This window comes from Amaranthus tricolor, chromosome 2, assembly GCF_026212465.1.
Source record: "Amaranthus tricolor cultivar Red isolate AtriRed21 chromosome 2, ASM2621246v1, whole genome shotgun sequence".
NCBI classification, from domain to species: domain Eukaryota; kingdom Viridiplantae; phylum Streptophyta; class Magnoliopsida; order Caryophyllales; family Amaranthaceae; genus Amaranthus; species Amaranthus tricolor.
The window spans coordinates 36,649,210-36,673,822 of record NC_080048.1 but is presented as its reverse complement, the minus strand read 5'-3'; the positions used below and the strand labels follow the sequence as shown (position 1 = coordinate 36,673,822).

At 32.1% G+C, this 24,613-nt stretch overlaps 1 protein-coding gene across 1 annotated transcript; it reads left to right on the top strand.

Annotated features, from left to right (window-relative positions):
• The first annotated feature begins 10,894 nt into the window (after positions 1 to 10,894).
• LOC130805934 (uncharacterized) lies at positions 10,895 to 12,335 on the top strand. The gene is made up of 3 exons (XM_057670778.1): positions 10,895 to 10,929; positions 11,042 to 11,356; positions 12,001 to 12,335. Exons 2-3 carry the CDS (start codon positions 11,069 to 11,071, stop codon positions 12,175 to 12,177), a joined length of 465 nt encoding a protein of 154 aa, XP_057526761.1. The 5' UTR covers positions 10,895 to 10,929; positions 11,042 to 11,068; the 3' UTR covers positions 12,178 to 12,335.
• Positions 12,336 to 24,613: the final 12,278 nt, after the last annotated feature.

Below are 24,613 nucleotides of genomic sequence, written 5' to 3'. Positions count from 1 at the left end.
TGTGCAGATCTCAATGCAAACTTAAAAGTTAAATAACTTTAATTGTGTGTTTTTAAAATTCTAAAAAGTTGATATTTAAAAAATATATTGAAATAAATCTATCAAGATCTCACATTAATATGTTTTTTCATATAGATTGATGAGAAATCATAGTCAAAATTTAACACTAAAATTTATAAATTCTATTTGAAGACTTATGAAAATGGAGGGAGTATTTTTTTTTCCTACTCTCTAGTTCATTATAAAATATAAACCTTTATCTAACTTAGTATTTCATTTATTGAACTGCTAGTGATTGACTTTAAAAAAAATTTATAAAATAATTTTATCTACTATCCTACGTGATTGAAGTACATAAAATAGGGAATAAGTTTTGTTTCATTTTAAAATGAAAAATAATTTATTTTGTGGCATTATTTGGAAAAAGGTTCTAATCTTAGTGATATCTTTTAGAAATCAGAATCTTTCCATAACCAATACTCCATCTTATCATTTAGGGAAAAGACACTTTAAGTATCCTACACAAAGTAGGATTTAGATGGAAGATTTTTTCCTCAAAAATACGAATAAACTATACATGTTCTCCTCAAAGAGAGAGCTGTAAAGAGGATGTGCGCAGTCAAAAAACTCCCCAGCTGAAACTTGAGCTCAGTAGGAATCAAACTTCAAACCTTCTGCTTAATATGCAGATGCTCTGAGCAACTATAATTTATGTTTTGTTAGTTTTTAAGTTATTTGGAAAAAATAACTATTATAGGAGACGTTCGGTAATATTTGATATTGGATGTTGAATGTTTATCAGAAGAAAAGTGAGCCAATAAGCAAAAAGCTAATAAAGCTAGCCTTTTTATTTTGATTTTTAAACCAGTTGAAAAATTTATTTAAAAGTCATTTTTACTTTTAATCGATGAATAAGACAAAAATTTAAGACGAAGTAAAAATTACTCAATTATCAAACAACCATCTATCTATTGTACTCCATCTAGCTTGACTAAAAAATTGGATAATTGAGAATAATTCTAAAAAGATAAATTAATTATACGAATAGATTAGTGGCATTAGATGCCAAATAAAGCTTCCATGACGAGAGGTAGATGTAGAGGCCTTGGTTTGATAAAATATGTGCATTGATACCAAAACGTGTATAATTAATACTTTTATATTAGTCTATTCTATAACTAATACAAAAATAAAAAACACACTTGACATCATCACCTTTTAAAATTGCTTACGTGTCATTTTCTTATTAAAAATTTTCCCTCTAAAATTTAATAATGATGTCATTGTAATTATAATTATCTTTGACTTACTATTTTCTTATTTTAAGTATGTTATTATTCTTATTAATTGTTCTTTTACTTTTTAGATCAAACCGCATTTTATGTATTAGAAAACTATATATTATATTTTTTTTTATTTCAATTATTTACTCAATTTTATTTATTAAATTTGAATATTATTAAGGGTATTAGATATTCTGAGATGGTTAAAATATAATATACTTTTATTAGGATTTGTTTTTGTTATTTATACTCTTGGTTACTTAAATGCAATGATTAATTCTAATACGATTTAGGTTGTGACTATCTTTATATAAGTATTATGAGAAAAATTAATAAAGTAAAAAAAAATAAGATAAATTAAAATTCTAAAAGTCGTCTCGTCGTCGTCGTCATCATACCCAATCTATTCCGCTCATAGAAAACTATAGTCAGGGTTTGGAGAGGTAAGATAGACGGCAGCTCATACCCATAGAGGAGAGTGCGGTCAAAGAGTCCATCGGAAAGTGTTAAATCAGAAATAAACTGTAAAATAAGCATTTTTATAAAAATAATGAGTCTATTCCCAGATTATGGCTAAAAAAAAGACTAATTCCCATTTTGCATTTTTTGGGAAAGTATTTCCCACAATACCGTCCACGTGGAAAATTATTTTTTTTTAATATTTTTTCAGACAAAACCGCCACTTGAGATGGCGGTTTGCCTTAAGCACAAAAACGCCACATGAAGTGGCGGTTTGGTTAAGGCAAACCGCCATCTCAAGTGGCGGTTTGGTCCAGGTAAACCGCCACTTCATGAGGCGGTTTGCTTGTGGCCTGATTTTTTTTTTCTTTCATTTTAAAATAGTGAACGCAACATGCATTAAAGTAGTTCAATACCATCTATTCCATAATAATCAATTACGAACCGGCTTGTTTTGAAAAAAATAATTATGAAAATAATACAAAGATATATTACAATTATGGAAACTCATACAAGAAGTTCAAGTCATATAAGAATATACAAAGTTTGTTAAACTACAACCCCCGGCCCCTTTTGTTTTGCGCACCGGTGGATGATGATGGTGTGAACTCGTCAACCTCCGCAATGACATTAAGAGCAGGAGCTCGTCGTTGACTAGCACGCTGATATGTGATAATCCTTTGTGGAGGCGATGGATGTGGAGGAGGAGTGTTGATGGAAGTCGGGGGAACGAACGGCGACATAGTAGCGGATGTCGATGGCGATCTGGAAGACCGACCTCGAGTAGATGAGCGCTGGCGACCTCTTATGGACCGAGAACTGGATCCTCCGGAAGAGCTACCTCGATGGGTTGAACTCCTTGGAGAAGGAGTGTGGAATGTGTCATCTACCTCGCCAATGACGGGTGGAGTCGGTATGAGGTACTCATAACCCGCCTGACTCAATGCATCGGTCAACGACGCGTTAATGGAGCCTAAGGTCTGAGAACATAGCCGATACCCCACGTCAACTGGCGATTTAGCGGCCCCTTGAATCGTGTCATTACATTGTATGAGCACCGATCGGATGCGCTCAGCCTGTTTGTTATCATTATATTGTTAAAAGAGTTACTTAAAACTATTACTATTTGTTATGAGTGTTGAAAGAAAACGTACCAGTAACGTAGATGTCGGACGGTAATGTGATCCTGGCTGCGCAAATGCGGTGTTCGTTAGGCGTAATATGGAGATACGCCTGTACCAACCCATGTACATAGCAGAGCTATGACCTGTGAAGTTATCTCCTCCAACCAATCTAGATGCTCGGTCGTTCCACGCATCTACATGCGATCTATGTCGTACGAGGTAGTTCTTGTCCCCAGTCTTCCGATCGATCGCATGTAGTTGAGGTTGGGTGTCACAGGCTTGCGGAATTACCTGCTCCAAACCGAATTGATGCATGACACGATCCGGGAGATGTAGCTCGACGATGTCAAAGCAAATAAGAGGACAACGCGATCTCCAAATCTCGTGGCCCGATGTACATATGTGCGATAGAGCTTCCATCTTAGCCGCTGTGTAAGGCTGCCATGTCATCTGTAATAGAAATCAATCTGCTTAGTAATGTATACAATTTATTCATAACTAATACAAATAGTAAATGTTACTAACCTGTTCGTCCCGTTGTCGATCTAGTGCGTCCCTGTAGTAGACGAGAGTATGTGGGGAGTGGGATCTCGAAAGATATACGCGAAGCCAGCTGCAAACAAATAAACATTGATTAACATTTTCATCTATCATAAAATAGTGAAATTATGAATTTGAATAGTGAATTGAGTGTTGCTACCTTACTGCCAAAGGATCCATCCCGCGTCGATGCTGTGACCCTAATATCGGTTCAAAATCATCCGCGTCATCTTCCTGATCATGTTGCCCATCCGGTCGAACCGTCCGAATAATGGGCCTCCCTATATGAATGTGCTCCCATGACCATATCTGTAACAACATCAAGCATCCACCCATGTCCTTGGCACCCTTACGAGATGCTCGACATAAGTTACGATACAGATACGCTAGGGTAGCACTTCCCCAACTGTACTCATCTACGCGCTCCAAGTCTCCCAGTAGAGGGAGATAGATCAACTGTACCGAGTCGCCGCTCTTGTCCGGAAACAAGATGCATCCAAACAGGTACAAGATGTAAGCTCGGGCATGTCTGTCAACCGTCACATCATCTGCATCATCCTCAAGCGCGCTAAAATGCTATCGGAGCCAAGTCAGCTTCAATGACGATCCAACGATGATCTTCGGCTGTGAGGGGTCTTGAGGGTTTTCCGGCCAAACCCCTAGCAGCTCATGTACTAATGCTGGCCAATTTCCCTCTCCATGACCAATGACTGCTTGTCCTTCAACCGGCAGTCCCATGATAACTGCCACATCTTGCAACGTGATCGTTGCCTCGCCAACTGTGAGGTGGAAGGTATGTGTCTCCGGCCTCCACCTCTCCACCAATGCAGTGATAAGATCTCGATCGAGCTCTAAGCCCCCGCCCAACAACCGGTGAATGTATCTGAAACCAGCTAGCTCGACTACGTCTAATACCCTGTCATCCACCTCCCACCGTAACGTACTCGCCTGGTATTGCTGACGAGTAACCAATTGGGCAGTGGAGCCCTCCCACGCAGCTACACTCCTGTGTGTCGCCTGAAGCGTAAGCACTGATGGATCAACTGGGCCCGGCATCTCCATGATCGCTGTTACGTGTTTTTCATCGCCATAAGTGTTATAAAAATCATAAAAATATTATGACTTCCCTCGCATTATCCAAATTTGCAACCAATTCAACATGTTTTTCAATGGGATAATGATCTTTCATGTGATATCCCCACCAATTTGCTACCAATTTGCAACCAATATCATGACTTTCTCACCCCAATACACTATAACGGGAAGTGTAAATTTGAATACAAGAATTTGTGATACTAAGGTATTAAAACACTTATTATAAGGTTCATTTCAAATATAAAAGCTAAAAATAACATGAATATATACAAAAACCATTAAACTAACCCTACAAAGTAATAAACTTTCATTGAAGCATTTCATCAAACACTTTATATGCATACTAAACAAATCCTAAAATTCTAAGTACAAATGTGTAAAACGTAAGCTTAAATCATGAAAACAATAGAATGTAACAAACAATTAACGTTTTTATAACTTCAATTCAAAACAATAATGAACAAAAAAACAATTTGCATATTGAACAAAAATTAGGGTTTTATTCATACCTTAAATGAGGATGAAAATGAACTAGTACGCAAGGAGAAGATGGGAATGTAGATGATTAGCTTAGTTGAATGAGAGGAATTGTAAATTTGAAGTAAATGAGAGTGAAGAATTTTTTTTTTTTTAGGAAAACCGGCAGCAACAATGGAATGAAGAGCAAAATGGAATACAGTGAAGAACTCACGACATTCTGTTCTTATGTACTGCTACCAAACCGCCACTTCAAGTGGCGGTTTACTCCACATTAATTTTTTTTCTTTTAAAAAAAAAACCACAAAACGCCATTTCAAGTAGCGGTTTAGTTAAGATCCCTAAACAAAACCGCCATTTCATGTAGCGGTTACATTAAAAAAAAAAAATTCTCAAACCAATCCTACGTGGACGGTAAACTGGGAAATACTTTCCCATTTTAAGGAAAGTGGGAATTACTTTTAAATTTGGCAATATTATGGGAATAGACTCAAAAATAATACCTAAAATAAGTTTCGGAAAATTTAAATGCTCAAATTTAAATTCTATTTGAGGACCTATGAAAATGAAGGGAGTATTTTTTTTTTTTTTTTACTACTCCCTTTAAAAAAATTTTATAAAATAATTTTATCTACTATCCTACAATAATTTATTTTGTTGCATTATTTGGAAAAAGGTTCTAATCTTAGTGATATCTTTTAGAAATCAGAATCTTTCCATAACCAATACTCCATGATACATTTGCCTTCCAATGCGCAAGAATATCAAGATTAATTGAACGAGGCACTAGTTGCTCCTCAAAATACATCTCCAAATCAGATTTCATACTCACAGTACTATGCTCATTAGAGAAACTATCAAAGTCCTATAGTACAAGCATTTACATTAAAATCTCTAAAAGGTAAAGAAACAAACAAAAACTTATATAATTATGAAAAAAAAATCAGAAACTTACGTTCATAAACTCATCGGTAGCATCTTCAATATTTCCAACATGTAAACTTCCATATTTTTGTCTTGGAGAAGTTGCAGATAGTTTAAGAGCATATATGTTATAAATTTCTTGTGTTTTCTCCCTCACCTTAGCCAATTCTTCCACATAATCAACACCATCTCCATAAACTTTTTTGAAGCTCCATTGAACAAATTGAAGCTTAAACCTAGGATCTAACACAATAGCGACTGCCATAATAATGCTAAAATCACTCCAATATTTCCCAAATTTTTCATACATCTTACAAGCCATTTTCTTCATAAAACCATCTGTGCTCTCCATCTCACTTTTTAAAAGCAATCTTACCCTCAACACATTAGGAAAGTATAAGTTAGCAGTAGGATATTTAGTCCCAGAAAAAGCAAGAGTAGCTTCATAAAAAACTTTTAAAAACTTGAAAATTTTCTCAATTTTAGCCCATTCTTCCGCAGTAGGACAATGAATATAGTTTGCATCAACTTTCTGAAAATGAATTAAAGCTTTCTTGTAATACAATGCACTTTCAAGCATTAAATATGTGGAATTCCATCGTGTTATGACATCTTGTTTTAAACCCTTAGAGCTTTGAAGGCCTACATGCTCAATACAACTTAAGAAACGTTGTTTTCTAGCTTGTGATCCCTTACAATATTTCACACTTTCTCTCACCTTAATCATAGCATCATCTATTTCTTTCAATCCATCTTGAACTACTAAGTTCATGATATGTGCACAACACCTCACATGAAAAAATTCTCCTGCACATAACAATTCAAGCTCACCCTTAAGACAATCCGCAAACACATCATTTGAAGCCGCATTATCAAGAGTAATGCTAAAAATCTTTTGCAAAATACCCCAATCTTTCAACAAGGAACACACATGATCACTTAAATGAACTCCCGTATGAGGGGGAGGCATAAAACAAAAATTCAACAACTTCTTTTTCAAGACCCAATTATCATCAACATAATGTGCAGTTAAAGTGATATATCCATCTGAGGTTATTGAACTCCAACAATCAGAGGTAAGGCAAATTCTACTACTAATTGAACCTAACAAAAACTTCAAATTCTCCTTCTCCTTTTCATACATCTTAACAACATCAGACTTAGACGTATTACGTGAAATTGTTTTAGTCGTAGGATTCAAATAACTAAATAATCTCCTAATCCCTTCATATTCAACAAATTGGAAAGGGAGATCATGTCTTACTATTGCAAGAGCTAATAGTTCACGAAAAATAGCAACATCAAATACAGGCAATTTATTTGCTAAACCAGCAGTGGAATTCTCCAATATCATTTGACCAACATCACGAAATGTCCTCATTTTACAATTTTTTACATGACGAATTAAATTTCCTGTCCCCATTTTACTATATGCCCTAAACATTTTTCCACATTTTTTACATTTACATAACAAATTTCCATCTTCATCTGTTTCATCCACAAATTCAAAGTTCACCCAAACACCAGATGTAAGTTTACGTTGTCGTTTAAAATTCTTGCCAGATATATGAATTGTTTTTTTACCTATGTTTTTAGGATCCTTCTTACTCATTGTGTCACTACTCTTAACCTCCACCAGATCTTCTTCTGAGTCAACATGAACATGTTCAGATTCAATGGTATTGGTATCCATTTACCTAAGAAGAAATACACAAAATAGTTTAAACTAATTTATAAAAACTAATTGAAGAAATACACAAAATCACAATGGAGTTGAAAATATGACAAAAACACTGTAAAATAACATACTGTAAAATCGAATACAGACATACAGTACAAGCTTCATAAAGAAAGATTCCAGATCTCAATCCAAACACCATTTTAGACAATCCAAATAAGAACATGAATACCCAGATCTCAATACAGACATACACAAAATAGTGAAGCATTTTTATTGTTTTTTGAACAGGAAAACTAACAATAATTGAAGATTGAATTGAACAGGAAAATAAGAGAAATCATATGAGAATAAAGAACATGAAAATAAGAACAAGAAAAAAATCAAAGAACATATGAATCACAAAAAAAAAGACAGTCACACTGAGATTGAACATGAAAAAAAAATCAAAGAACATGAAAATAAAGAACATATGAATACCCGGCAAAGTGCGAAAGATCAGGTAGATTGAATTGAAGATCAGGTAGATTGAACTGAAAAATCAAACAAATCGAACACAATCCAAATAAGAAAAAATCGATCAAAAAAAATCAGAAAAATGGAAAAACAAAGAAATAATTCTTACCTTGGTGCCGCAGAGAAGAGGGAGAAGGCGCACAGTCACACTGAGAAGAAGCTGCCGCAGAGAAGAGGAAGGAGAAGGGCGAAGGCGCACAGAGACTGGAGTGGAGAGGAATTGAGGAAGGTGAAGGCTCACAGAGAAGGGGAAGGCGCCGTTTCACTTTCAAATTTTTATTAGGTTTGTGATTATTTTAGGTTTTTAGGGTTTATGTCTTTATGAATTATTGTATAGCTGTACGGCTACCACTTGGGCCTTCATCAGCCTTGGCACTTATCGTTATCTAGTTTCAAACTTTTTAAAAAATTTTCAATGGGTTAATGGGTTAAATATGGGTCGACCTGACCTGATTGACCCATTTAATAAATGGGTTAAAAATTTTAGGTTCGGGTTCAAATATTCAACCTGAACCTAACCCATTAATTAAACAGATCAGGTCGGGTTGACCCATTTAATTAATTGGGTCAAAAATCTAAACCCAAACCCGCTAATTTCGGGTCGGTTTCAGATCAGGTTAGCAGGTCGGGTCAGCTTTTGCCAGCCCTACTTAAAATTAACCTTCAAAGTCTCAAAATTGATATATATATATATATATATATATATATATATATATATATATATATATATATATATATAATTGAATCAGCTTAATAAAATGCATCTCACAAGTAAGACGGTATCACCCAAATTTTTGTGATTGAATAAAGCGTCCACATAAAGAACATCATTTTCCCTTGTTCATTATCTCTATATTTCTCAGTTAGCCAAATTGGAAGAATAGATAGATATGCTAAGTTGAAGAGAGACTTCTTTGGGAAGATTTTCAAGTCAATTATTCAGCATCATCATAATTAACCATCAAACTTTTTTCTGGAATGATCCAAACAGCACCAAATGCTCTATTCGCCTGTCTAATAAAATTATAGAGATGGTGAGATTTTATATTATTTGAATCTTTTTTTTTTAATATTAGAAGGATTTTTGTGAGATTTTATATCAAAAGAAAGACGTAGGATATTAGCAAAAAAATTATGATTTTTGAAAATATTAAAAAAATATCAAAATTGATCTCATTTTATAGATTTCCAAAAAATAAAACCGTTGATATATTTTTTAAAAATTTTTTAAAATTTGTTTTTGACCAGAAAATAGCTATTAAGAGAAACTTATTTTTCTATACCACCCAATTATATGGTGACACATGGCACATGGTTTGAAAAAAAGAAGAGATGACCGGTTGCTTGAAGAGGTCATATTTTGATCCAATTGTCTAACTTTTTCCATGACTCACCTAAGTTTGGGTCGTTATTAATAGGAGTTTTGCCATAATTTAATCATATAACCTTTAAAAAGGTCATTAATATGGATGCTCTTAGATGCTAAATAAAGTCTCCACTTACCTCAAAAATCCACGAAAGGAGGTTGAGATGAGGGACCTGAGTTTTAACTTTGAATTAATCCCATTCTTAACTAAAAATGTAAAAATTAAAAAAATTAAAAAAAAAACACATAGATTTTAAAAATTTATTCTACTTCAATTTTTTTTTTATTTAGCATTATTTTTCATTTTGGTTGTTTTTGTCATTTTGTATTATTTCTTTAATCTCATTTTAAACTTTTTTTTTTTTGAAAGGATCATAAATTATAACTTTTTTTTCAATTTTATTCATACAATTGATTCTCTTTTCTTAAAAACAACTCAATTTCTCTATACTATTATCCTAGAGAGACAAAGGAGTATAGTTTTATTATAAAGGAAAAATAACCTTAAATAATACGATCTTTTACTAATTTTTCTACAATAACACGAACTTCTAATAAAACTTGAATAATACAATCTTTGAGGTGAGTCTTCATTACCTATAAAACATGTTAATTTTACCAAAAAAAAAATTAAATTTAAATAAAAAAAAATCTCATCCACTCCCCTTTCTTCTCGCTTGTGGACCATCCCACTCAACACCCTAACACAACCCCACCTATCCTCCACTACCACCCTATCATTCCTGGTCCATAACCCAGAAACTAAACTTATAAACCCATGAATGCAGTTTCTATTTTTCGTATATTTATTTTTTTTTTCCGGTTGAGCTACAATTGTAGGTTTTAACATATCAAGGATGCTAGAGGGAAACACACACAAAAGTTAGTATTATTTAAAGTTAATTAAATATTTGAATTATTATAGGAAAATCTATTATTCACGGTAATTTTTCCCATAATAAAAATATAAGGCCTATTATAAAACTATACATATATTTAAGGCAAGTCCAATTAATTAAGAAAAGATATACACTAAAAACCTTATTTTAATATCCGAGAAGTTTAACTCAAGCAAATATTCTATAGTGCTTGGCTTTTAAAGTCAACCACCACAATCTTGCAATGAAAAGCTTTCATTTTTAATTATGAAATTTAGACTGTAAATTTTCTAATAATAAAATAAGTAAAATGCACATAAATTATTTTAAAACAACAAATGGCTTCTAAAAATTGATATTTTGATACAAATTAAGAATTATTTATAAGTAAATGTCAATAATCGCAAATTTAATATTTAAGTTTGATAAATAGTGATTGACTTTAAAAGCTAACTACCGTAAAAAGAATCTGATACTTATGCCTTAGCTTTACCAATCATGTCAATATGCCATGCATGTAGGACTATAAAAGACATGCAAGTAAGTTTCTTTTCACCTAAACAATTTCTCTTGTATTGATATATCAAAGGTTTAACTAAATTCAATCTCTTAATTTGTTGATCTCTTTCTTTTATCATCATTTTAGGTCCCTTATTTCTCTTTAATTTCTCTTAACATCACTAACAATAGTTTTCATGCAGGCAACAAGTTTTAGCAACGACTAAAAAATGAGTTCAGTCCAAGATCAAGTGAATGTTCAAGCTACCTTTGAGAATCAGACACCTGATAGGTTGGACCTGATGAAAATCGAAACCTATTCTGGCTTTTTCCAAGATGGAGGTCCTAGTGGCACTATTGAGCAAGGTGGCTTGACTAGTTTCGTACACAATGGTACTCCTCCTAAGGGTTCCAAAGTCGGGGTGGCATACCGTGGCTATAGAGGAAACCAATGGGTTTTGGCATGGCATGTACCCCAACCTTTTCCCTCAGAGCTTCCGGCCATAGCGCATAACAAAGTATGATTTTTATTCAAGTACAAATTGATAGAGTACATAGCATATATTATGGGGCTTCAAGCTACTTCAACCATGAGTTTGGACTAATGATTATAATTAATTATAACCCAAAGACATGATATATACTCTCCATGAGTGTGAATGCAATACAAGTCTCTCTCATCATACTTGGTGTTAATAATTCCAATTAAAAAAAGGGTGGATGAGATTTGAATTTAAACTTCTCGTTAAGATGGTCCCTTAATATATACACTCCGTTTATTTCTCATATTTGTACCACTTTCGATATTAGTTTGTCACACCATTCTGCACCCTATCTTTTTTTGTTAATGGTCTCACTCTCTTTTTTTAAATATCGTTTACAAACTTTCTCTTTCCATCTAAACGACTCATATCTATCATCCACTTCTTTTTTGTCTTATTTTCCAACTTAATCATTCTCATAAGTATAAGAAAGACATATGTTGTATTCACAACTCTAGACTAAAAAACTCTCAATTCATGTGAAGAAGCGCAATATAATATACTTCTATAACATATCTTAAAGCTCCAACTATCAACTTAACTTGTTTTTGGGTGAGTTTAAATTAGTAAAAAGATATTCTAAAAAATAACTTTTTGTGATTTTTATTGAATTATTTTAGGTACTTGGTAAGCATGTACGAGAGGGAGAAACTATTGATTGGGAAAAGATTGAGAATGAGTTAGATGATCCAAGCACCACAGATAAGGTGAACAGTCCATATTTCAAGGCTAAGATCACCCCAATGGGAAGCAAGGCTGAGCTTGTTGTTGAGTTCATCAACCTTCCTAGGGCCTAATCTAAGTGACTATTAATCACTAATCACTATCTTAATATGATCTACCCATAATGAATAAAGCACAGCCGAGGCAGCGACGAGTTCTCTGCCCCTAAGTCGATATATGACAATGTTAACGTTCATATGCAATCAAGAATAATATGTACTACTTTCTTTGATTTTGCCCAATTTAACCATTGTTTGTGGATTGTGAAAGCTTTTTTGGTCGAATGGAGCTGTAACACCCCTGAATTTCCGACCCCTTAAAGAAACCAAAACCATAAAGAACGGGAGGAAATTCGGGTGTTACATAAAAGAAAAGGAAAAGAATTTGGATAAATTTTAAATATTAACTTTAAAAAGGTGAGTAGAAATTTCGGTAGCATCTCTTTTAAAAATCGAACATGTGGTAGAGCACTTAATAAAATAAAAACATTAAACTAATCTAAGATATCATTGCCTTTAGAATCTCACACCACGGCGGAATGATTTGTCTCCGGCTTCTCAAATCAACATGCCAAGCATGTATCGTGGTTCCAGTGTCGACGTTTGCGTTTTAAAATGACTTAACTCTTTAAAACCATACAGAGTTATAAACTACGCAGCGGAAATACAATTATACAAGGGAGGACACAAGGCCTCATAACAATTCATATACAACCAAAGTTTACAAAAGATAACAAGAGCTACAAAATCGAAAGATAACAGTATGACACAGGTTATGCTTCGCCCTCATCACTCTCCCACAATGCAATGCAATGCAAAAGAAGCTCCAATACCTGCTACGCCTGTCTATGATCCTCCTGCTGCTCGACATTAGACCAAAGGCAAATGTGTCATAGCAGGACAATCATAGAATGTCATCAACAATAAAACATAAACACAAACACGTACACGTCAGTAACTAGCATCAAATATAATAAGGCCAACTACTAGATAACATTATGTTATACAACAACATAAGATGATTTCATAAGACACAAGCACAAATAGTAACCGTTTATCGTCCACCCATACTTCTTAACCTCATTACGTCCCTTCCAAACCGAATCATGTGTTCTTGGGTAGAATGCAAGCCTTCATGCTCCTATTTTCAAACATAAACTCTTGAAACACGTATAGTATCATTACCCCCCTTACGGTGGTCCCGTCGAACCTTACCTAGGGGACTACTAAATCAACCGGACATAATCCAGTTGAGTCACACCAGCTAATCATAATCCAATACTTTATCAGATGGGAATAACTTCCACTTTTGACTATTAATGAGCGCCCTGGGATAGCAGCACGCGAAAACCCACTGAGCCACTCAACAAAATATGAAATTCACCTCTAAAGGAGTCATTGTAACTCCAAGTAAGGCATAATCTAATTCTTAGATAAATAAGGGAGTGGTCCCCGCCTCCTACTAACACTCTCATTCTCTATAGCTATTCTAAGCGCAAGGATTTCGTAATCGATAGCTCTTCATATAAAGTGTGTTCACTGGTATCTCATAGTTTCAATGCAATGTATATTATCACAATAAACAATAATGTCTTAAAGCAAATTGCATATAAGGGTTAGTTACTACGTATACGTATCTGTAAGCGTCACTGCACGATCAAAAGTCACAAAATCACCCAACTAAGGCTCTACTTTCCTCTTACGAAATGGGCACCTATATAAGTTATGAGTACAACTAATAAGTTCCCTTAACTACTTTGCCATACCAAACTAAATGCCCAAGTAACCACTATCACCCATTCAACATGAGTTTTCGATTACTCTAACACACACACAACTTATTCAATACAAGTCAAAAATCATTAACTCAACACAACATAAGTCTTCCCATCAATTTAAGAGAAAAAGGGATCGTGTGAATCATTACTTTACATTAACCAATTTGAGTTATATCGATCCACGTTACTTTAAGATAACATATCAATTCACACTTAAATCTTGCGATGTTAATGTAGTGCTAATATGACGACAATGACGAATCTTAAGTTTATCACATCGCAATATCATCTATTATATTCTTCAAGGATAGGAAGAACTATAATCAAGACATCATAACAAGTAACTTTAATAATTCTAAACAAGTTGACACTAAGTTCATAGACTTACTAACATTATGCATTATGACTTCAATAACAACCTAATAAGGGTACTTGTAATTCGCAACAATCAAAGCACAACAGTTAGCAACTATTATTCCCAATTTAACAACCAAAATCACTTCCATAATCAGCTACAATCATCACCATTACTAATTATCACAACAACAATCAATCGACTAAGTTTCAAAACAACTTTTAAGGTTATTTAATCAATCATCGCACCACCCAAAATATAGCATAAAACACACATCATTAGTGATTTCATTTCTAAATTCAAACCCTAGTCATTTTGGGTTCAAAGATAACATATTTAATTAGTACCCATACTAAGATTCAAAGAAACTAATACAAAACCAACACATCACCCATAATTTCAAATCACACTTCAAACCCTAAATCATAAACATGTTCAATTCATCAATCAAATTCTTACCCCCAAAAAGATTCAATGAAATTAACACAAAACCAACATCAAACTCAATACACTTAATAAAACTCTAATTAAAACTAGAAAATTAATTAGAGAAAATAGATGAGATGGCTTACAATGATAAAACTAGCAAAAATGGTGAAGAGGGTAACTGTAGTGGTGGATGGAGTCACAGCTCAAGGCGGCTGCTATCACAGCCGCTAGTTGCTGGCCGCAAGGAGTGAAGCGGTTGCTGGTGGTGGAAGGGTTGTCGGCTGTCCACTGTGGTGTGGCTTCTGGTTGGGAAAAACGCAGCGCAGCTGCTATGGTGAGGGTCGAGCTCCAAGGTCAGGAATTGGGGAATCTTGCAGGAGGTGCCATGCAACTGGCCAGCAGTCACAAGGGGCGGCACACAGCCAGCCCTGGCGGCACAGTAGAGGGAGAAGGGAAGAAAGGAGGGAAAGAAGGAAGGAAGAAGGAAAGGGAAGGGAGGTGTGATTCTTTTGTGAGTGAGGGAAGGAGTACTCACAACCCTAACCCATCCTTTTATATTATTTATACACTTATTTATATATTTATTTACCTAGGTTCATTTTCTTGCAAGGCGCAACTAAAAAAAACTCACCTTCGTGTGCTCACACATTTTAAATAAAATAATTATTTTGATTCGAACCTCTTTAATTAGAAATCGTAAATGTATTTTTTAATATAAATATATGTTAATATTTAAATTCGTATATGAAAGGAGTTTATTAAAGCTACTTTTAAATTAATTTAACATAAATAAAATCACCAAAAGTTATTAAAAAATTAATTAATAACGTTAGAAAATCTCAGGGTGTTACAGACTACCCCCTTAAAAGGAGTTTTGTCCCCGAAACTAGAGTAACAAGAGTACAATTCACAAAACGAGAGTAACTCAAGAAGGTGTTTTAACTATTTTAAGCTCCAGAATTGACTCAAGGATCGTGACTTTATTGACACTATTAATAAAAGGATACTCAATCTATCAAAATATTCATACATATCTCATTTCGAGTATTTATAATCACCTAAATTGGCTCAACAACTAATCAAAAGCATGTAAATATCACACCAATTGATTCAAACAATCAATCAAAAGCATGTAGATATTACAAAAATTGGTTAAAACAATCAATCAAAAGAATGTAAGTTTGTAATAGGTTGTTATCATAGACGCGAAAATGCGTGAAAGCGCAGGAGAAAATATGTGTAAATGCGCGAAATTCTATCGCATTCTACCCCCCTTAAAACTTAGTTACGACCCCGTAACTCACTAACCTCAAAACATAGGCAGGGATAGTGTGGTTAAACCATGGAACTCTAATTATTTAATATCTCTGATCTCAGTACTACACACCTTAGTATCCACATCTCAATATGTTCTCTTAGTAAGACAACTCTCCTCAATGTTTACAAAAGTAAAGGATCTAGCACATGTGGCTTATAAAAAGTGTATCACTTGAGCTCGAAACAACATGAAATGTCCTGTTATCTAATGTAATTCTTCAAACAACTTTCCCACTTCTACGTGACCACCTAAGGTCGTACCTTGTGATAATCTTGTAATGTACGAAAGGTTTAACTATTATAATTTTAACCATAAATGGGGGTAAAATATCAAAACAACAAAGTCTTAAAAGTAAAGTGCGAGAAGTTGCTCAACACTTAACTCGTATTACAATTAGACCCTAGATCTAAGGATACATGAATCTTACAAATTGGTTGGTTATCAACTCCCAAATCGATTCACCGCTAACTTTACTTATCATAACATAATCCTAACCTTTTACTTAACATGAAATCCTCTTTTCATTAATCATGTATGATCAAGTCATTTCAAAACATATTAAATCATACATCATGACTTGATTACTAGATTAACAATTCAAATTAATAACTAATAACATAATACATGTTTCAAGTATATAATCCAATTATATATACCACATTTTAGCAAGTTACTGTAGTTAATAATTATACGTTCATAGCCACGATACTAATACACATATCGTAATTGTTCAATAATAACCTCCATTATCCATCATAATATCAAATTCTAATTACGACAATATGAGGATGATTTAGAATCATAAAGGGCAATGTCAAAGGTTACCAACATTTTTCATCTATTCACTTACCATACGACTAGATATGTTGAAAGTATATATAATTTATATCAATTAAGATCACGAGCTAATATATGACTAAAGTAATGCATCATGTAATAAAGTTGTGATACCAACACTAATTTCACAATATCCAATCTACACCATAACATTTCCATCACAATACTACCTCTAACTATTAGACCGTTATCCCAACCATATGACTGCTACATTAACAATCCTAACACTATACTAAAGTACAACAACACTAAGCAAACAAAATAACGCAACACTTGAAATTATGCATTACAATTTTTCCTTCGAAACCAAGTGGGAGTCAATCACCCTTCGACCTAAAATGCGAAACTTAGAACTAACAACTATAACATAATCGTTTGTATTAAAACACGTGAAAATTTCAAAACTCTTTTCATCAAATGCTTATTACGATGCAATGATTTAGTAACATCAAATTAAAACTCTTCTTAATACAATTGCAAATATTATTTAACTCTCTTTATCGCATAATAATGATTGTGTACAATAATCGTTTAAGACATAATCCATTATCTCAATTCCTCTCTCAAATTATAACTATTCGCATACTCATTGTCGTTTCTTCAATGTTTAGATTTTAAAACACCTCTTGACTTTTATTAGAACCACATTATCTTCAATACCTCTCCAACCTTAATTTACCATGTATCACATCAATCATTAGTAAAACAGTAACCTTTGTAAAGTCAGCTTCATTTGGAATCTCATCTAAGTCTTATCATTTCAATACACTGGCAGGACTATTAAATTGGTGATCAATGAGATACTCAAAAATACTTAAAACATTTAACTGTATCTTATGTGCACAAAGACGCTCATTTCACCTCATCATCAGATTATTTTATCCTTATGTCTTGTGACTGCCCAGAAGGTCATGAGAAAACAAATTATAATATCACAGATTCCTTTTTAATTTGAAATATCATTCTATCTAGCTAACGCTTTAAAACCGTCACGATTCTTTTTCACATTATCATCCGATTAAAACATTCATTACTCCATATAAGTATTTAATAAGACAAAATTATTGGTCTTAGCTCAATAGTGCTCCCTCGAATCAATCCTTAGGCCTTTAACATGCAAATTTGTTTATGATGATTATTCTTTAACTATCCACTTCAATATAAAGTTACCGACTTATGTATAAATGATATATCATGTCTCAACGAAATACCAAACTTAAAGGACTTGCGAATAATAATTTTCTCCTTTGATGCTCAAACTCATGTGTCTTTAAGGAAAGAAAAAAAATCACCCATATTTTATCCAAAGAACCACCTCAACTTTTTTTTTTGACAACAAATAGTGATTTAAAGGTCGTTATCACTCAACAAACATGAAATACTATATTCATTATGATGAGAGTTGGATGCTTACAAAAATCAAAATCAATGACAGGGGACCCTTATAGTATATAATTCATCAAAATATATAAAGTGATTAACTCAGGCTAATGGGTTGACTATAGTTTTTAATCTTAATTGATTCTTAAGGTCTCACTACAAGCATAAGATGTTGGGTTTAGAATTTACAAATATATATACATATATATTACATTAACCAATTTAAAGCATCGGTCTCAATCACCGTATGAGATTGAAAAGTTTTATTGGTAGACACGATTATGCCACAGTAAAACTCAACACCAATGTTACTATAGCTAATTACAAAGGTCGAGAGCCTCAATCTAGTAAGAATTATAACTTCAAATGGAAATATTAAGGCGATTCTAGTATGAACAACAGTACTAATGTGATAATTTGGTTCAACTAATATAGCATTATCTCTAAACACTTAGCGGTGTTGAAAACAATCTCTTAACTTCAACTCAGCACTATATAAAGAATATATCAATAATACTCTTATAGATCATGGTTCGAAATTGGGGGTTGAATTCTCAAACTATAAACTCTTAACGTGCTCTCGAACTTCTCATTAATTAATATTTAGGTTTTAACGCATCTATACTTTAGCTATGACCGCATTATTATCATCAACTAGTGATTAAAAATTTATTTATAAGGTATCGCATACAAGACCCCTTTCTTTCATTTAACAATATATCGAATTCTTATTACCCTTTAGCTCTTATCCTTATTCTAGTTCAAACTACTTACGCTCGTACTTGCACAGTCATTAAACATATTCAAGAGAATTATGATCACCACCTTCTATGTTATGATGAACGAATGCACTTGACTAATGGAATGCTCAAGCAGATAAATAAACAGTGGGTTCATGTATATAATCAATATCAAAACTCGTAAGCTTTATGAGAACAATTAACATGAACAAATATTCAGACACATAAGACTAAATTTCATATAATCATCACAAGCAAGAGAAAGCTCCCGATGCAACCAACTTCTCTAGAATTTCATTATTTATACTTCATATCTCTATAATGACTACTTATAATACAACTCATGAGTTGAACCAAATACTCAAAAATTTCATCATTTCTTGATAATGCATAATTCAAATCTACTGATTTGTTAAATCATGTCATCATTCAAACCACCATCATAACTTTTAATTATAATAATAACACACATGAAAATGAGTCTCATAACAAGCGAAACAAACTATATATTTATCTATGCACGTGCAATGATAATCATTATGCATGAATATGTAATATATGCACCTATCCCATATCTACCCAAACTCTCACGAATAACATCTAACTTCAAGCAATTTCTCAACGAATTTGAGGACACAAAGCGTCGAAAATAGGGACCACTGGCTCTGGTAACACCCTGAGATTTTCTGACGTCATTAATTAATTTTTTTAATAACTTTTGGTGATTTTATTTATGTTAAATTAATTTAAAAGTAGTTTTAATAAACTCCTTTCATATATGAATTTAAATATTAACATATATTTATATTAAAAAATACAATTACGAATTTAATAAACTCCTTTCATATATGAATTTAATAAACTCCTTGTATAATTGTATTTCCACTGCGTAGTTTATAACTCTGTATGGTTTTAAAGAGTTAAGTCATTTTAAAACGCAAACATCGACACTGGAACCACGATCCATGCTTGGCATGTTGATTTGAGAAGCCGACGACGAATCATTCCACCGTGGTGTGAGATTTTAAAGGCAATGATGTCTTAGATTAGTTTAATGTTTTTATTTTGTTAAGTGCTCTACCACATGTTCGATTTTTAGAAGAGATGCTACCGAAATTTCCACTCACCTTTTTAAAGTTAATATTTAAAATTTATCCAAATTCTTTTCCTTTTCTTTTATGTAACACTCGAATTTCCTCCCGTCCTTTACGGTTTTGGTTTCTTTAAGTGGTCGGAAATTCAGGGGTGTTAAAGGAGCGGATTCCAAGAGACAGAAATCGTAATGTGGGCTCTGATCTTAATATATTTCTAATTTTATCTGGTTCCTATATTATTTAGACTTTAGAGTATGAGTAGATTGTGAAGTATGAAAGCTTTTATTCTCGGTGTCGATGGATGTAGCTGTCACATTGATAGTGAACCATGTGATTTCTCGGTGTGATTTTCTTTATTATTTGTTGAATCTTTATCGGTTTCTTTATTTTTTTTCCAATTTTTGCTTTCGTTGTCGCACAAGAAATTGTTTACTAAAAGAATTGATAATCACTGCACCACAACCTTGTTAGTGTTAAAAAAATGTTCCAATAGTGGATTTGTCACAAACATCATCTACAACTTTACATAAATAAGAAATTTGTAGGATTTAATAAAAACTAGTATAGAAACCCGTGCAATGCACGGATTTTTAAATACATTAATATTTTAATGAAATTTTAGACTAATAAAAATTTTAAATGAAGGTGAGTAATAAAGCATTTACATATGTATATTATAATTGAAAAAGAATTAAATATAAAGAAACCCAAAATAGGTTGTTAATAAAAAGCTTTAAATATATTATTATATATATTACATTCTCAATACGATGACATATTTTACCATCCTTGTTGTATATGAGAATTCTTAGTCTTTTCCTGCTAGTTTAGAAACAACAACGTAAAATTTTCCATGACTAAAAATAAGCTTAGGTAGGAACATACCAACATGGGATGGTATTTGTCCTTGACTTTTATTAGTAGTCATTAATTTTTCATGTTCCCCGTCACTCTGAATTTCTTGAATATAATTTAAACCCAAGGTTATTCTAAAAAATATTATTAAACAACACTAAAGGTTCAGAGAGAAATGATATGAGCAAATAATTGGAATGGCCATATTATGGGGCTATTTATATTGTAATTTCTACCATTAAAGTGTTAATATATTTTTATTTTTAAAGGAATAATTACATTACAGAAAATCAAATAATATTTTTAGTTGATTGATTTTTATTACACTATATTTGGTAGCTAAGATAGTCTGATTGCCTACACACTAATTTGCAATTGGCTGATTTTTTTGTATTAATTTATTTGTTTCCATAAATGTCATTTGCTTTAATATTTTTTGACATTTTTTCTAAAATTCAAATTTGTAATTATGGTAGTCTAACAATATAAATGACTGATTTTAATGATTAATTAAATAAATTTTATGTCATTTCAGTTTTAAATAATTATTGCTGGAAAAAGGGCAATTATATACTTCTAGTAATTTAATAAATTACAATTCAATTGGAATGGATGTAATTTATTTTCCATTATAATTTTCTAAATTGTACATTTATATATAACAATGTAATTGGAATGGTTGTGATTTATTGCAACTATTAATGTATACATTTTTTCCAAAAATGCAAATGTGTAAATTGGTAATTCAAAAAATTACAAATTAGTCAAATTCAATTAATACTGTCCAATAAAAAAAGACAAATGACATGCTCACAATCAAATTCTCTTTTGCTATTATAAAATAAAATTAATAGAATGTATGATTTATATGAATTCTACAATCATCAGTTACTTTCATATTATTACCTTTGTTCCTTAGAGTTCGCCGATCAAAAATGGCCAAAGGGACAGACAATAATGAATAAAGTTGTGTTATAACAAAACCCTTTGTTAATAGACCTCAAACACTACTTGCGTCCTTTAGAGCTTGCCTCATTTTACTTGTGTCCATTGCCAAATATGCTTGCTCAAAAAAACATATACCCTTTTATCCTAATCAAATAACATCTTGAGGTCCGCCCTTCTTTCTTTTCTTACTTCACAAATTTTTATGAGTAACAGTCTCATTGAAAGACCATCTTTAATTGGATCAGTTTAATATCATTTTTTTTATTTAAGTAAGCTTTAATGGCTGTCTGAGAGTTTTCTTTTTTTTTTTTTTTTTTTTTTAAATCTTAGCGTGTTGTTTTAGTGTGAACTAATTCAAAACTATAATTAATTCTACGTTGCGGTTATCATTGGATCAGTTTCGTATCAGCAAGTCTTGTATTAAACCATCCCGCGGTGAAAAGGCATCATTAAAGAATAATTGTTTTTTTTATATATTATGGTTAATGTGTAAAAATATTGCAAACTTTAAAGGACATCATTTCTCGTCTGGTTCTCAGAATTGGGCATATAATATGTCATTGGAAACTCTTGAAGTCTAGTTTCTAATGTCGCAAACCTTGCATTAATACGATTTATCTATAAAAATTTATGCCCAAAAGAATGAACATGTATCCAATTTCAGCATAAAATAAACTTTAAACGATCGTCATTTCTCGCTCGGTTATTGGAATTGGGCACATAATATATTATTGGAAAGATCTTGAAGGATAGGTTCTAATAGCGCAAACAACACATTAATCTGATTTTCCTATCAAAAATTTTGGCCAAAAGAGTAAACATGTATAAAATTTCAGCACTAAGCGCGTGACTAGGTTTATTTTCCGATTTTAAAGATTGTTTTCTTTTTTAAAATATTTTTTTTTATTTTAACTTAATTATTATCAATAAATTTTGTTTAATAATAATAATGGTTATTTTACAATTAAAAATAATTTAAGGGCATTTTAGTAATTCACTTGAAAAAAATAGCGATGCATTAAAAAAAAGTGGCGACTTTTAAGAATTGGGTTTTATTTTTGTCTTATCTAAGTTCTTAAGTTCTAATGATTTGTTTCAATCATATTTTAAACATAATAACCCCACTTATTTAGTTATTTATTCTCTTGATTCTAAATGAATACATCTCTTAATTTCTAAATAAATATATTGCTTTAACCCATCGATAATATACAATTTTTTTATTTTCGTGTAATTTGCAAATGGAACATAATGCGTTTGATTGAGGAGTATTCTCTAAGCTTTACGAATAATATTTCTTTAAAAAATTAGTTAATTTTAGATAAGTAAAATAAATTAAGTTTTGTATTTGGATAGGCTAGAGAATTTTAATAGCAATGAAAAGAATGAATTAAAGAATGACGTTCCTATTATAATTGATTACTCCCACATGCGAACTTGACGGGGGTTCGCGTGTGAGGGGGGTGTTGGGATGGGTTATTCCACATCGATAAATTGAAAATGGTGTGCACGCTTTATAAGCTATTAGAGACCTTCTTCCCATTGCCATATGGTTTTGGGATGGTATATATCTCCTTGGCTTATAAAGTGTGTGTACTTATGTCCCTCCGTTAATATGCTGGCATTCACAATAAGTCCAGCTTAATTTAACATGAATAAATCATTTATTCATTGTGTGAGAATCCGAGACATGTCACAAGGAAAAGCTCTCAGCCTACAAATTTGTAATTGTTAAAAAAAAAAAGTTAAGTTTTTGGTATTTAGTTTTTTCACAAAAGCTTATAGATTTTGTAATTATATTTAACTTTTAAATGCATTTAAAACGATTTTAGAGGCTTTTTGGCATTTAGCTTTTAAAAATTAAATGTACTTTTAACTTTAGTAATCATCGCCAATTAGGTTTTATTTAGTTGGAGCAAGTTCTCTTTTTTTAAGCAAAGTTATGGTATCAAATTTCACATATTACTTTTATTCTCTCAATCTATTAAGCAGTAAAGTCAAATATATAAACAATACTTATAATAACAATGGCATTATTATTGAATTTTAGTGAAAAAATTTTTGTTAAAATTATGACACAAGTAATTTAAGAAAGTGATCAAGTCAGTAATATTTTCTTTTAGTATTAGATATGAAATGATAGATAGATAAATAAATTATATATATTTCAAAATAATTTGTGAATTACAACCTTACTATTTAACCTTTTGTGAATTATAATCACAATGTTTGCTAATTAAAACTATCAAAGTATTAATATCTACATCGTTCAAGCCATATCACATAATCCCGACCACTTAATCTGAAATTTCGACCACTAAACCTAATATGGTTGAAATCATGTGATTTTGGCCTGAATACTGTAAACATTAATAATCTGGTGGTTGTAGTTCGAAAAAAAAATTGATGTTTATTCGCAAAAGAAATAAATTTTAAATCTGTAATTTGCAAATAATTATACTCCCTCCTATTCATATTAAGTGTCTCATTTTTTTTATTTGGTCAAATCATCTTAAATATTTCATTTTTATTTTGGGTATATTAACTATCAATTTACCCTTATTAAACTTAACTTTTTCACACATTTACACCTATTAGTCCTATTTTACCCCTATTAAAATTTAAAGACACTATGATTTTTACTTTTATATATACTCATTTGATCATCTAAAAAATGAAAAAAAAGTTAAATGGAACACATTTTGGTCAATTTTGCCAACGAAAAATCAAATTTTGTGGTAATAAGGAAAATGAAAATTTAGCAGGAGTAGTTTACA

Bases quoted from the DNA above. Each gene is read 5' to 3' on its own strand.
- LOC130805934 (XM_057670778.1), top strand. From the start codon at position 11,069: ATGAGTTCAGTCCAAGATCAAGTGAATGTTCAAGCTACCTTTGAGAAT. The intron at 11,357-12,000 runs GTATGATTTTTA...GAATTATTTTAG, and splicing joins CGGCCATAGCGCATAACAAA to GTACTTGGTAAGCATGTACG.